Consider the following 15963-nt stretch of genomic DNA (forward strand, 5'->3'; position numbering starts at 1 on the left):
CGACCAGGAAGGGCCTGGGCTAATGTGGATGAAGGTGGCATCCTCCTTCCTGCCTTCCTCCTCCTCCTCCTGCTGGAACTCACAAGCATTAAGGGACCATTTGACAAGCCAGGACAACTGCGGCTGTCCTTTGACCACCTCCCCCACCCCCTCCGCCAGAAACAGGGAGACCTAACAATTGGATTCCATACAGGTAGTTCTCAACTTACAACAGTTCATTTAGTGACCGTTCGACATTACAATGGCACTGGAAAAAAATAGCCTGTTTTTCACACTTTTTCACACCCGCAGCATCCATGGGATCGAAATTCAGACGCTTGACAACTGACTCGTATTTATGACCGCTGCAGTGTCCTAGGGTCATGTGATCCCCTTTTGCGACCTTCTGACAAACAGTCCATGGGGAGGCCAGATTCACCTAACAACCGTACGGCTGACTTAACAACTAAAGTGATTCACTTAACAACCGTGGCAAGAAACATCGTAAAACGAGGCAAAACTCACTTAGGAAACATCTCGCTTAGCAGCAAAAACGTTGGACTCAATCGTGGCCATAAATAGAGGACTTAGCTGCTTATCTGGGGCGAAAAGCACCCCTCCCACCCACCCCCACGATGCTCACCAGTGTCGGAGAGCTCCAGGTCGCTGGCCTCCAACTGTGCCTGGCTGTTGGGCAGCTCCTCTTCCTCGCTGCTCTCCCCGTCCGAGTGACGGGCGAAGGAGGCGCAGAGCGACTGCAGACGGGTTGATGTCTCCTCCGTGGCCGCCGGCGGGCAGCCGCATCTCTGCTGGGAGGCTTGTAGATGCTGCAGGATCTGAAGCTGACAAAGAAGCGATCGGTGTGATCATTTTGAAGGACAGCTGTCAATCTTGAGCCAGGTCAAGCGAAGAACCAAGTATAGAGCAGCGTTTACCAAACGGGCCCCTTTAAGATTTGTGGACTTCAACTCCCAGAATTCCCCAGCAGTTTCCAAGCATATCCAGTGTCAGGTTTCCGAAAGATGCCCTAATTGATTCATGAGTCTCGAGCCAAGTTTCAAAAGAAAACTAGTCATTTATATTAGGAGCATTTTGGCAATACCTTTTTTTTGCTGTCAGATCTCAGCCTCATTTGAGTTACAGCTGAACTTTACTCCTGTTCCTCCCCTCCCCTCAGTCTGTGTCATAAATCACATTCCCCAATGAGGTGCACCCTTCCCAAGCCTGCTGGAGTAATCTGAGATCCGACCGAAAGGATGCGTGGAATGCATTCCCCCCCCCCCCCCGCTTTCCTCACCACGGCAACTTCGTTGCCTTTTGGAAAAATCACTTTTGGGACCACAATCCTTTCCTGCTTTCCACCCCTTTCCTTTTGCAAAACCGCCAAGACAAAAACCACCTTTTGCGAGGGGGGAAATTCTGGAAGTTGAAGTCCACAAGTCTTAAAGTGGCCAAGGATGGAGACCCCCCTCCTCTAGAAGAAATCTGATTTCTGGGGAAAAAACTGAAGAAAGTCCAGTTCCCTCGTGAAAAAGCCCCTTTGGGAGAACCAGGACCTGGAGGACTGAGAATCTCCATAGATAATTATCTATATTTATGCCTCTGCTTACTTCTCTCATTTGCAGTCTGCCTTACCTTCATGCCACCCTCTCTCCCCAACCCTTCAAGAGGCCTACAGGGCAACAGACCCCCCCCCCATCACCCCCACCACCTGGAGAAGTCTTTCAGATCCTCCATCGTCCACGTAATAGTTGTCCCAAAGGTGCTTTTTCCAAGAGACAACTGAACTTTCTGAGGGTCTTTTTTCCCTGGAGATCTCTTCAAACAGAATTGAAGAAGTTTACAGATTAACAGAGTTGGAAGGGACCTTTAGGTCATCTAGTCCAACCCCCTGCTCAAACAGGAAACTCTACACCCTTTCTGAGAGATGGCAGTCCAGTCTATTCTTGAACGCCTCCAGGGATGAAGCTCCCATAACTTCCGAAGGCAACTTCTGTTCCATGGGTTGATTGTTTTCACTGTCAGGAAATTCCTCCTTATTTCCATGTTGAATCTCTCCTTGGTCAGTTTCCATCCATTCTTCCTTGTCTGGCCTTCGGGGGCTTTGGAGAATAGCTTGACCCCCTCCTCTCTGTGGCAGCCCCTCAAATATTGGAAGATGCTCCCCTGTCTCCCCTGGTCCTTCTCTTCACTAGACTAACCAGGCCCAGTTCCTGCAACTGTTCATGGTATGTTTTAGCCTCCAGTTCCCTCATCATCCTGGTTGCTCTTCTCTGCACTCTTTCCAGAATCTCAACATCTTTTTTATAGTGTGGTGACCAAAACTGGATGCTTCTTGGGTGAGAAGCAAAACATTTCCAACCATGTACAGTTGCCTTTTGGAAAAAGCACCTTTGGGACCACATCCCTTTCTTGTTTTTCGCCCCCTTCCTTCTGCAAAATCGCCAAGACAAAAACTGCCTTTTGCAAAACAAACAAACAAACAAAAAACCCCTGATCACCTCCAGTTTCTGGTCCCCAGCCTTTCGTGCAGCCTGCAAAGCAGCTTGAAAACAGGGCTCCAACTCCGAGTAGCTTTGGCCAGCCTCCTCCTTGGCCAGGGCGATGTTCAGCCAGGTCTTGCCCTCCTGGCATGAGAGAAGAGACCAGGCTAAATAGCCACAGCACTAAGGCACATACAGTATATGGTCCCACAGTGTTTTCCAGCCTTCTCTGAGCGGTTTACAGAGTCAGCCTCTTGTCCCCAACAATCTGGGTCCTCATTTTACCCACCTCGGAAGGACGGAAGGCTGAGTCACTCTTGAGTTGGTCAGGATTGAACCACTGGCAGTGGGCAGAGTCAGCCTGCAATACTGCACTCTAACCATTGTGCCACCACGGCCCTTCCTTCCTTCCTCCCTCCTTCCCACTTAGCAATAGATTTATATACCGCTTCACAGTTCTTTCCAGCCCTCTCTAAGCGGTTTACAGAGTCAGCCTTTGGCCCCCAACAATCTGGGTCCTCATTTGACCCACCTCAGAAAGGACGGAAGGCTGAATCAACCTCAAGCTGCTCAGGATCGAACTGCTGGCAGTCGGCAGAGTCAGCCTGCAACACCGCACTCTAACCATTGTGCCACCAGGGCCCTTCCTTCCTTCCCTGAAATACTGCATTCTAACCACTGCACAACTTTAAGTGGTCTTTTAGCTCAGGGGTCTCCAACCTTGGGCCCTTTAAGACTTGTGGACTTCAACTCCCAGAATGCATGCGCTGGCTGGAGAATTCTGGGAGTTGAAGTCCACAAATCCTAAAGGGCCCAAGGTTGGAGAGCCATTTCAGCTCAAATTCTCCCTCCATGATGCCATTGCCTCAGCCACGGGGATTGGCTGGGGCAGAAAACGTCCTGCAGAGGCACACCTGGAGCCCTCCCCCCTCCCCCCGTTACCTCCAGGGGGTTCCCACGCCGCAGGGCCAGTTCTGCCTGGTAATGCTCCACTGCTCGAGCATGGTCCTTGAGATCCCCAAAGGTGGCCGCCAAAGAGACGTGAATCACAGCCAGTTCCTGCTCCGTCCGCCCCAAGGCCTTGGCATGGCCGAGCTGAAAAAGCCCCCAGCCGTTTAGGCTCCTGGATCTCTTCCAGAAAGAGATCTGAATCCTGCACCAGCCGGGCTCCCATCCCGCTGCCTTTACTTTACTTTATTTCATATTTCTAGACCGCCCCCTCTCCCAAAAGGGACTCGGGGCGGTATACAGTCAATAGAATACATAAAAATGAATACATAAATACACAAATACACAAATACTTAAATGGAGGAGGCTATAAAAACTGTACCTTCAAGTAAAGCATTTAAAAAACAGTATTTAAAAAACGACCCCTAAAAATACCCCCAAAAATTAAATTTAAAATAATTTCCCCAAGAAATTCCCAATTAAAAATATCTGCCAGGAGGTAAGATAAAACTATGAGTGGGCCAAGCCGGCTAATCGAAACAGGTGAGTCTTTAGTTTTTGTTGGAAGGAGCGGAAGTCGGTGGTAGTTCTGATGTCGGGGGGGGAGGTCATTCCAGAGGGTTGGGCCCATCACAGAATAATAATAATAATAATATATTTATTTCTTAGCCGCACCCTCTCCCGAAGGACTCGGGGCGGCGTACAATGAAACATATGAAATAAATATGTGGACAAAACAAACATATAACAGAGACATATACCGAGACATACACAAGGAGGAGGTTGGCTGATGAATAAAAAACAATTAGAATACAGTGATTAAAAAACCCCTAAATAATTAAATATAATTAAAATACCCAATTAAAAACCCGTCAGGAGCGATATGGTTAGATCAAAGTTGAGCCAGGCCAGCTACTTGGAATAGGTGGGTCTTAAGCTTAATACGAAAGGAGCGGAGGTCAGAGGTATTCCTAATATCCGGAGGGAGGTCATTCCACAGGGCTGGGCCCGCCACAGAGAAGGCTCTACTCCTAGGCGCCGCCCCCCGACACTGTCTAGTGGACGGCACCTGGAGGAGGCCCTCTCTGTGCGAGCGGATTGGTCGCAGGGATGTATGGGGCAGAATACGATCCCGCAAGTAACTAGGTCCTGAGCCATGGAGCGCTTTAAAGATAGTTATCAAAACCTTGAAACGCACCCGATAGACCACAGGAAGCCAGTGCAGCTCGCGCAGGAACGGTGTCACATGGGAGTACCTAGTACTCCCCATAATTACCCGCGCGGCTGCGTTCTGGACCAACTGTAGCCTCCGGGTGCATTTCAAGGGAAGCCCCATGTAGAGAGCGTTACAGTAGTTACAGAGCGTTACAGAGCGTTACAGTAGTTACAGAGCGTTACAGAGAAGGCCCTACTCCTAGGCGCCGCCCGTTGGCATTGCTTGGTGGACGGCACCAGGAGGAGTCCCTCCCTGTGAGAGCGAATTGGTCGCAGGGATGTGTGCGGCAGGATGCGATCCCGCAGGTAGCTAGGTCCTGTGCCATGGAGCGCTTTAAAGATGGTGATCAACACCTTGAAACGCACCCGAAAAACCACAGGCAGCCAGTGCAGCTCGCGCAGGAGAGGTGTTATGTGGGAGTACCTGGTACTCCCCGTGATGGCCCGCGCGGCTGCATTCTGGACTAGCTGTAGTCTCCGGGCGCGTCCCAGGGGAAGCCCCATGTAGAGGGCATTGCAGTAGTCCAGACGAGACGTCACCAGCGCATGAGTGACCGTGCGTAGGGCATCCCGGTCCAGTAGGGGGCGCAATTGGCGCACCAGGCGAACCTGGTGGAACGCCCCCCTTGCCACGGCTGCCACATGGTCGTCCATCGACAGCCGGGCATCTAGGAGGACGCCCAAATTGCGCGCCCGTTCCACAGGGGGCAATTGCTCGCCCCCTATGGCCAGTGATGGTGTCAACTGGCTGAACCGAGCGGCTAAGATTTCATCATGACTTTTCAAAATCATTATTTATTATATTTATTTTTTTTAATATGCATAAGTACTTAGTGAACAGTGCAGTCTAAGTCATTTTAGATTTGCAAAATATTCATAATTCTGAAATTAATAATAGTAAAAATAGTAATAGTGATGATCAGTTTATATACAATACTACTACTACTACTATTCAAGTATATCTGATAATAATCTTTCAGCTTCTAACACTTGCATCTACACAGTAATTATATATTATATAGCAATATACGTAGTAATATTTTCCCCATTCTAACTTCATTTTCTAACTCTTGATCAAACAAGTCCTATGTTAAGAAGTATTCTGTCTATCCATCATCTCTTGCCCTTTTTAGTCTTTCAACTCTTGTTCCTTTTCTGACCCCTCTCCCATACAGGATCCTCCCTTGGGATCTGCTTACATCTCTCTTATTTAAACTAAGTATTTCCTCTACCTCTCCATCTACCTTTCATCCTGACTTGACACAATCCCAACCTCCTCTGGTTTTGATTGGACTTCCTGCTTCTATCCAGCCTTGGCAGTCAAGGCGCTTGGTTCTAGAACGCATAACAGTTGGAAGGGACCTTGGAGGTCTTCTAGTCCAACCCCCTGCTTAGGCAGGAAACCTACTCCAGACAAATGGCTATCCAACATCTTCTCAAAAACTTCCAGTGTTGGAGCATTCGCAACTTCTAGTGGCCAGTTGTTCCACTGATTAATTGTTCTAAAACAATTAATTAATCCTTCCTTCCTTCCTTCCTTCCTTCCTTCCTTCCTTCCTTCCTTCCTTCCTTCCTTCCTTCCTAGAGTAACTCAGGGTTCAAATTGGGGGGGGGGGTCTTGGAGCTTGGTGGTTTTCCTGCAGAACTTTTGTGACCCAAACTAGGGACCCTAATTATTTACAATACAATACTAAAGTTGGAAGGGACCTCGGAGGTCTTCTAGTCCAACCCCCTGTTCAAGCAGGGAACCCTATGCCATTTCAGACAAATGTCTATCCAACATCTTCTTAAAGACTTCCAGTGTTGGGGCATTCACAACTTCTGGAGGCAACTTCTGTTCCACTGATGAATTGTTCCAACTGTCAGGAAATTTCTCCTCAGTTCTGCTTCTCTCCTTGATTAGTTTCCACCCATTGGTTCTTGTTCTACCCTCAGGTGCCTTGGAGAATAGTTTGACTCCCTCTTCTTTGTGGCAACCTCTGAGATATTGGAAGACTGCTATCATGTCTCCCCTAGTCCTTCTTTCTCTTAAGCTAAACATACCCAGTTCCTGCAACCGTTCTTCTTATGTTTTAGCCTCCAGTCCCCTAATCCTCTTTGTTGCTCTTCTCTGCACTCTTTCCAGAGTCTCCACATCTTTTCTACATTGTAGCGACCAAAACTGGACGCAATAATCCAAGGGTGGCCTGGAGCAGATAACCATTATACTAGCACTGGCTGCTGCCTTGGCATGCCAATTTCGAAGGAGTGACCGCCTGGCCCCAACTTGGGAGACTAGGGATGTCTGGCCAGGTCAGGAGCAACTCCGAGGCTGACCTCCCCTCCCCTCCAAACATCAACCAGAGCAGAAGGTCAGAATCGGGGGCATCTGGTCTCTTTCCCTTCCCCCCGATTCCTCCACCGCCTCACCCCCTGAACAGCCGGACAGGCCTACCTGCTTCTCATAGGCCTCTGCAGCCCGCCGATACTCGCCCATCTTGCAGAAAAGGTCTCCCAGTTGCTCAGAGAGTCCCAGGGCTGCCCCCAGGTCGCTGGCGGCCTCTGCCTCCTCCAGGGCTCCCTGCAAACGACTCACCTTCGTGGCTGCCGGGAAGGAAGAGTCGCAGCCTCTAAGCCAGTGTTTTCTCAACCTTGGCGACTTGAAGTCCTGTGGACTTCAACTCCCAGAATCCCCCAGCCAGCACAGCTGGCTGGGGGATTCTGGGAGTTGAGGTCCACAGGACTTCAAGTCGCCAAGGTTGAGAAACACTGGCCTAAGCCAACTGCCAGAGGCCAGACCCACAGGCGCCAGCACTCACCGTAGCGCAGGTTGCGGCCAATGCTGTCCCGCTGCTGGGGCTGATAGGATCCCAGGCGGTAGGCCTTCCTCAGGGACCGCTTGGCGGCTACAAAGTCCCCCAGAGCCAGCAGGACCTGAGGGGGAGCAAGGGCAAGGGTCAGTTCTGGGAGTTGGAGTCCACGAGTTTAGAAGTGGCCATGGATGGAGCCCCCGCTCTAGGCTTCAGCCACGCTTGTGCAGAGCAAGAAGGCAGAGGGTCTTGGGATTGGTGGGGTGCAGGTGAGCCCCCTCCTCAAGGCGAGCCTCTTACCTGGGCAATGCTGGTGTAACACTCGCTCTCCATGTATTTCTCCTTCATCTTGCAGGCGCACTCCCGGGCTCGCTCCAGGCAGCGCATGGCCTGTGAGTGCTCCTTCTCCCGCAGGTGGATGTTGCCCAGGTTGAAGTAGGCTCGGAAGAGGTCTTCCGACAGGTGGGCCTGCCTAGGAGGCGGAAGAGACCGTGGGCACTGTGGCAACGCCCTGCCGGGTGGGTCAAGGAGGCTCTGGTTGCCTGCAAGGAGGCCCCCCAGCTTCTCTCCAGAGTCCAAGGATTAGAATTAAAATGTCAAGCCTCACATTTTATCATTGATAACACAGTTTGTACGTTGATGTTTTATTGTAGACTGTCCAGAATCCCTCTTTAAAGGAGGTGGGCAGTTCAGAAATGTGTGAAATATAAATTTAAAAAGTACGGAAGGAAAGAAGGAGAGAGACAGAAAGGAAGGAGAGAAAGAAACAAATAGAGAGAGAAAGGAAAGAAGGGAGGAAGAAACAAAGAAAGAAAGAGAAAGAGAAAGAGAAAGAGAAAGAAAGGAAAGAGAGAGAAAGGAAGGGAAAAAAGGAAGGAAAAAGGAAAGAAGGAAGGAAAGGAGAAAGAGAAAGTGAGAAAGAAAGAGAGAGAGAGAGATAAAAAGAAGGAAGGAAAGAAAGAAAGAAAGAAACTGGAGGGGAGCCATTAGGAGCCACGGATGGTAAGAAATTGAACTGCCTCAGGCAGGTATTCCTCAACTTACAACAGTCCGTTTAGTGACGGTCTGAAGTTATAACAGCCCTGAAAAGAGGGAGCCAGGATGGTTTTTCTCACTGACCACCATTGCAGCCGCCCCTCCAAGGTCACAAAATCAAAATTTGGACACGTGCAGCTTACAACAGCTCGTTTAGTGACCTTTCAAATTTACGATGACACTGAAAAAAGTGACTTACGACTATTTTTCCACGCTTACGACCGTTCCAGCATCCCCACGGTCACGTGATTAAAATTTGGACGCTTGGCAGCCACTTCGTATTTATGACGGTTGCAGAATCTCAGGGTCACGTGATCCCCCTTTTGCCACCTTCCGACAAGCCAAAAGTCCATGGGGGAAGCCCAGGTTTACTTAACAACTGCAGTGATTCACTTAACAACGGTGGCTGTAAAGGGGACCAAACTCACTTAGCAACTGTCTCAGCAACAGAAATTCTGGGCTCCATCGCGGTCATAATTCAAGGACTATCTGTGTCAATTCCTAAAGTTGCCGTGGTGAGGAAAGGGGGAGAATACATTCCACGCATCCTTTCGGCAAGAGTCGGATCTCAGATGACTGCAGCAGGCTTGGGAGGGGTGCACCTCATTGGGGAATGTGATTTATGACACAGACTGAGGGGAGGGGAGGAGCAGGGGGGTGAAGTTCAGCTGTAATTCAAATGGGGCTGAGATCTGACTGCAAAAAGGCCTTGCCTAATGGTGCTCCTAATAAATGACTGGTCTTGTGTTTGAAACTTGGCTGGAGACTCATGAATCAATTAGGGGCATTTTTAGGAAACCTGACAACCTGCAGTTGGAAGGGACCCTGGAGGTGTTCTAGCCCAACCCCCGGCCACCCCAAACCCCCGGGGCTTCCCGAAGGCTGACTGCTGACTCAGGTGGAGCAGGGAGGGGGCCCCTTACTCTGAGATGTAGATGCTCTTCTTGAAGTAGGAGGTGCGCATAGCTGGGATCCTCAAGCTGTCATAGATCAGGCCGAGGTTCAGGTAGAGCCGTGCCCGCATCTCGCTGCCCTCCCGCTGCGGCACCTGCCCTGCAAGGAGAAGAGAGCTGGCAGGATCCGATCGGACTCGGCCCCTGAGACCAAAGCTTTATTTATTTATTTATTTATTTCTTAGATTTTTAGACCGCCCCCTCTCCCAAAAAGGGACTCGGGGCGGTGTACAGTCAATGCAAATAAAATACAGTCATAACAATAAAATACATTTAAAATACATTTAGAGGGGGAGATAGACTGTACAAGAAATAAATACCTAAAAACATCCCAATTAAAACCCCAAACCCAATTAAAATAAATCCCCGGGAGACAAAACTAAGAGAGTGCCAGGCCAGCTGATTGAAACAGGTGAGTTTTTAATTTTTGACGGAAGGAACGGAGGTCGGTGGTAGTTCGAATGTCTGGGGGGAGGTCGTTCCAGAGGGTTGGGCCCATCACAGAGAAGGACCTACTCCTAGGTGTCGCCCGCTGGCATTGCCTAGCGGACGGCACCAGGAGGAGTCCCTCTCTGTGTGAGCGGATAGGTCGCAGGGATGTGTGTGGTAGGATGCGATCCTGCAGGTAACTAGGTCCTATGCCATGGAGCGCTTTAAAGATGGTGATCAATACCTTGAAACGCACCCGAAAGGCCACAGGTAGCCAGTGCAGCTCGCGCAGGAGAGGTGTTACGTGGGAGTACCTAGTACTCCCCATCACAGCCCGCGCGGCTGCGTTCTGAACTAGCTGCAGTCTCCGGATGCGTCCCAAGGGAAGCCCCATGTAGAGAGCATTGCAGTAGTCCAGGCGAGACGTCACCAGCGCATGAGTGACCGTGCGCAGGGCACTCCGGTCCAGTAGGGGGCGCAATTGGCGCACCAGGCGAACCTGGTGGAACGCCCCCCTTGCCATGGCTGCCACATGGTCCTCCATTGACAGCCGGGCATCAAGGAGGACGCCCAAATTGCGTCCGTCCAAGCTCCAGTCCTTCTCTCTGGGCTTTTTTTTAAACAGATTAAGAGTTGGAAGGGACCTTGTAGGTCATCTAGTCCAACCCCCCCCCCCCCCCGCCCAAGCAGGAGACCCTTTCTACACCATTTCTAGAACGGGCTGTTCCACCCGTTGTGCTTATGCGCCTCCCGGTTGTGTGTAGCTTTTTGTTCCAGAATGGGGATTGACCCTCAGCCTGTCAGGTCCTTAGGAGCCAAAGGGTGGCGACACAAGGAAACAACTTACAATTTAATAGCCAGCCATCAACACCCTAATTAACAATTAACAGTTACACACAACCACATAAATACAATGTGCAGAAGGATCCTTGGTGCTCTCTGAGCTTGCTTGTTTCCTTGCAGAGGAAGGAAAATAGGTGCTATTAGCACTGATGATGTTACCTAGCTGGGTCATGAAACGTCTGTAAGAAAACAAGCAGGCTCAGAGGGCACCAGGGACTCCCCAGTCCCTCCCTCCCTCCCTCCCTCCCTTCCTTCCCATTCTCTCCTTCTCTACAAACTGCCCTTCCTTCTAGCACTGATGGTGTTACCTGGTTGGATCATGAAACATCTGTAAGAAAACAAGCAAGCTCAGAGAGCATCAAGGACCCCAGTTGTCTCTTCCTCCTCCTCCTCCTCCTCCTCCCCCCTCCTCCTCCATACAAACCCTCAAACACTGATGATGTTACCTAGCTGGGTCATGAAACGTCTGTAAGAAAGCAAGCAAGCTCAGAGAGCATCAAGGACCCCACAGTCCTCATCGTCCTCCTCTTCCTCCCTCCTCCTCCCTGCAAACTGCACACCCATCAAGCACTGATGATGTTCCCTAGCTGGGTCATGAAACGTCTGCAAGAAAAAGAGCCAGCTCAGAGAGCACCAAGGGCCCCTCATTTCAACCCTGAGCTACAAACATTCTCCTTCCTCAATGTGTGGGGTAGCCAAGTGCACCCTTTCTGGAGAGAAAAGGAAGTTCCTCAAGGACCCCGAAACTTTGAAAGAATAAACTTTTGGTCCTGGTGACGGACTCTGACCGGATTTTGCATCATTATCCTTGGACCTGCATACTTGCCTCCATTTATGAGAAGACAGCACCCCAACTCGGGAAGCCTCCAAGATAGGAGGAAACTCTTAACCCCCCCCCCAAAGACCTCGTTCCACCTTCAGCAGGGGGAATACCAACCCATGGGGTCCCAGGAGCCCCTGCCCTGCCTCCCCCTCCCCTCTCCACCCATGGTACCTTCCAGCTTGTCCTCCAGAACAGCCAAGCTCTTCATGAAGGCTTTCTCGGCCTCCTGCAGGGCCTCCCCCAGCTGGTCACTCTCGGCCATGAACATGTAGGTGCGGCCAATGGTGGCCCAAGCCCTCTGCTGCTCCACCGCATTGGAGACGGTGCAGGCCAGTTCCAGATGGCGGCGCTGGTGCTGGGGAGAGAGGGAGGGAGGGAGGGGAGGCTGCACTCACACAACGCAGGGGCCCCCTCCATTCAATGGATCACAGTCACAGACCAGTGGCCGGAACAAATAAAAACACTCAGTAAATAGACCATTGAAGATTCTAGAATGAAATCATAAATAACAGGTAAAATCTATGATAAAATCCGGTCTGTTCTCAACTATACTAAAATTACAATTACAGATAAAGCGTGTGGCATGGTGCTAGTCCATCCCAAATTCCCATTGCCTGCAGGCCGGTCCTCGACTTGCAACCGTCATAGAGCCTCATAACGATTGTAAAGCAAGTCATCGTGTGATGACAGAACCTGACTTTATGTCCTTTTTAGTAGCGGCCATTAAGCGGTCGTTGTTCACTATGGGGTGTTTTGGCCCAAAACCATAAACGCTGGTTGTGGGCAAAAATGTAATTTGTGTTCATTTGTCTGTGGGGTCCTTTGATTTCTAGTTTTCTCCCCCCCCCCCCCACACCCCCCATTCCTCTGCTAAACATTCCCACAAGGCTTCCTTGTGGCCTGTGAGGTCAACCCACCTAGCAGGGCTGCCTTACTTATTATCCTTCTCATATCTTTCCTCTTATCCATTCCTCCAGCATCTTATGACTGTAACTTTGTTGTTGACAGCATGTCTTATGATTTATGTGGATTATTTGGTATCCTACTACGATTATGTTGATTGCTTTTAATTAGTATCATTGACTATTGTGTCTTATGATTTAGAATGTGCATTTTATTATTATGATCATGATTTATCACTTATTGCGTGGATGTACTGACAGCTTATGCACTGGAGACAAATTCCTTCTCATTTGGCCAATAAAGAATATTCTCTCCTCTTCTCCTGTTTCTTTTCCTGTCCCGGTCCCGTCCTGCCCTATCCTAATCTTCTATTCTATTCTATTCTATTCTATTCTATTCTATTCTATTCCATAGCCGCTATAACTGAGATGGGCGGTGAAAGAAATCAGACCAACCAATAAGTAAATGACTGGATGAATGAATGAATAAATGTTGCCAACAACTGTACCTGCAGGGTGGGTGCCAAGGGCCTGAAGTGCAGTCACATGACCACGCAGGTCATGTGGCTCGGGGGGCTTTGGAACTGGTTACCTTTTGGAAGGTCTGTCGTATCTTTGAACGGTTGCTAAGCAATCGGTCGTAAGTCGAGGACTACCTGTACAATGCCTGGAGGGCCCTTCCACTCGGTGCTCACTCCCACCTCCCGGCCTTCCTACCTTCAGGGCAGCTTCGTAGCTCTCCAGCTCAGCCAAGCACTCCCCAATTTTCCGGTGGGCGACCGCACAGCCGATGACATCTTCCACTCCCTCCAGGAGCCTCAGTTCCAGCCTGTGCTCCTCCAGGGCCTCCTGGAAGCGTCCTGCGGGGAGGAAGGGGCAGCGGGGAACGTCAGAAGGAACGGGCAAATGTATCAGGATGTCAGGCTGCGTGTGTGTCCGTCCATCACTGGAGGTTTTCCAGTAGAGACAGCCATTTGTTTGAAACAGGAGCACACTTGAGCACCCCCCACCCCAATGTCTGCCCATTCGTGGCAGAGCAACTTCTCCCCTCACTGGGTGTTAGCCAAGGGGAAGCAGCCAGAGCAGGGAGTGGCGAGGAAGCCTTGCGCAAAAATGCGCGGTCCACACAGGTGAGGGGGGGGCATTAAGTTATGTGGGTGGGCACTCGAGTTCGTGTGATAGCGCGCACGCATGTGCTTTTGGCACCCGAGGCGAAAAAGGTTTGCCATCACTGGTATAGGGTCTCGTCCCTGGGGTTGGACTATAAGACCTCCAGGGTCCCTTCCAACTCTGTCATTTTATATTCTATAAAAGTTCAGAAGAGGAGGACCAGGGGTGACATGATAACAGTGTTCCAATATTTGAGGGGCTGCCACAAAGCAGAGGGGGTCAATTTATTCTCCAAAGCATCCAAAGGCAGGACAAGAAGCAATGGGTGGAAACTAACTAAGGAGAGAAGCAACCTGGAATTAAGGAGAAGCTTCCTGACAGTGAGGACAATTAACCAGTGGAACAGAAGCTGCCTTCAGAAGTTGTGGCTAGTCATTACTGGAGGCTTTTAAGAAGAGATTGGACAACTATTTGTCTGAAATGGTAGAGGGTCTCCTGCTTGGGCAGGAGGTTGGACTAGAAGACCTCCAGGGTCCCTTCCAACTCCGTTATTCTATTATGAAGCAATGGTGGAGAGGAATGGCCAGGCCTTCATTTCACTCTTCTGGTGAGCTTTCTCTGAATTCTGATGGTGTGCAAGATTTTAATGACTGTTTGAACTTATAATGACATTGAAAAAAGTGACCTATGACCCTTACGGCCGTTGCAGCGTCCGTGGGGTCACATGATCAAAATTTGGACGCTTGGCAACTGGTTCATCTTTACAATGGTTGCAGTATCAAGGGAGCCCGTGATCTCCTTTTGGTGATCTTACAATACAATACAATAGGAGAGTTGGAAGGGACCTTGGAGGTCTTCTAGTCCAACCCCCTGCCTAAGCAGGAAACCCTATACCGTTTCAGACAAATGGCTATCCAACATCTTCTTAAAGACTTCCAGGTTTGGGGCATTCAGAACTTCGGGAGGCAACTTCTGTTCCACTGATGAATTGTTCTAACTGTCAGGAAATTTCTCCTCAGTTCTAAGTTGCTTCTCTCCTTGATTAGTTTCCACCCATTGGTTCTTGTTCTACCCTCAGGTGCCTTGGAGAATAGTTTGACTCCCTCTTCTTTGTGGCAACCCCTGAGATATTGGAAGATGCTCTCATGTCCCCCCTGGTCCTTCTCTTCCCTAGACCAGCCATGCCCAGTTCCTGCAACCGTTCTTCATATGTTTTGACAAACAAGGTCAATGGAGAAAGCAGATTCTCTTAACAAACGTCTTACTATCTTAACTCCAATGATTCACTTAACAACTGTGGCAAGAAAGCTCAGAAAACGGAGCAAAACTCACTTAACACATGTCTCACTTAGCAGAGTAAAGTTTGGGCTCGATAGTGGTTGTAACTTGAGGGCTACCTTTGGCTTAAAAACTTCAGAAAGTTCCTGGGTTTTGAATCCCGCCATTTCCTCTGAAGCTGTTTGAAATACAGTCATCCTCAACATATGACCCCCATCCAACCCAAAATTTTTGCCCACTAAGCGAGACACTTTTAAAGTCAGTTTTGCCCCATTTTACGACCTTTTTTGCTACAGTTGTCAAGTGAATCATTGCAATTGTTAAATTAGTAACAAGGTTTTTAAGTGAATCCGGCTTCCCCATTAACCACAAAGAATGTTCTTTCTGCACCAACTCAGGAACCTCAAACGGCCCCAAAGAGCTGCTGATTCTGTTCTACAGAGGAATCGTTGAGTCTGTCCTCTGCACCTCCATAACTGTCTGGTTTGGCTCTGCAACCCAACAAGACAGACCGAGACTTCAGAGGAGAATCAGAACTGCAGAAAAATACAATTGCTACCAACCTGCCTTCCATGGAGGACCTGTACACTGCAGGAGTCAAAAAGAGGGCCGTGAAAATATCTACAGACCCCTCACATCCTGGACATAAATTGTTTCAACTCCCACCCTCAAAACAACGCTATCAGGCACTGCACACCAGAACAACTAGACACAAGGACAGTTTTCCCGAATGCCATCCCTCTGCTAAACAACTAAATCCCACAACACTATTATATTATCTACTAAAACTGTATTACTATTATTCTTCTCTTCCTTCCTATCTCTTCCCACTTATGACTGCAGGATTGTAACTTGGTTGCTTTTATCCTTATGATTTATATTTATATTGATATTGTTTCCTGATTGCTTATTTGTACCCTGTGACTATCTTTAAGGGTTGCACCTGATGATTCTTGACAAGTGTATCTTGTCTTTTTATGCACACTGAGAGCAGATGCGCCAAAGACAAATTCCTTGAGTGTCCAATCACACTTGGCCAATAAAGAATTCCATTCTGTTCTAACCTTGCTTGTTAGGTCACAAAAGGGGATCCACATGGCCCCCAGGACACTGCAACCGTCATAAATGTGAGTCAGTTGTCAAGCTTCTGAATGTAGATCACGTGACCATGGGGAT

At 49.4% G+C, this 15963-nt stretch overlaps 1 protein-coding gene across 2 annotated transcripts in view; it reads right to left on the minus strand.

The window, feature by feature from the left end:
• The window catches only part of TONSL (tonsoku like, DNA repair protein), a 38429-nt gene that overhangs the window by 18446 nt on the left and 4020 nt on the right, over nt 1-15963 (minus strand). For both annotated transcript variants that reach the window (XR_014175289.1, XM_081951945.1), the window contains exons 3-11: nt 13117-13259; nt 11669-11852; nt 9373-9502; nt 7715-7886; nt 7424-7538; nt 7060-7208; nt 3405-3557; nt 2481-2606; nt 623-821 (exon numbers count right to left, since the gene is read on the minus strand). Coding sequence is in view for 1 of the 2 variants with exons in the window: in XM_081951945.1 (XP_081808071.1) it covers nt 623-821; nt 2481-2606; nt 3405-3557; nt 7060-7208; nt 7424-7538; nt 7715-7886; nt 9373-9502; nt 11669-11852; nt 13117-13259 (1371 nt within the window). In the remaining variant the exon portion in view is untranslated. The remainder of the gene's footprint in view (nt 1-622; nt 822-2480; nt 2607-3404; nt 3558-7059; nt 7209-7423; nt 7539-7714; nt 7887-9372; nt 9503-11668; nt 11853-13116; nt 13260-15963) is intronic.

Source organism: Natrix helvetica (genome assembly GCF_964273705.1).
Source record: "Natrix helvetica genome assembly, chromosome: 4".
NCBI classification, from domain to species: Eukaryota; Metazoa; Chordata; class Lepidosauria; order Squamata; family Natricidae; genus Natrix; species Natrix helvetica.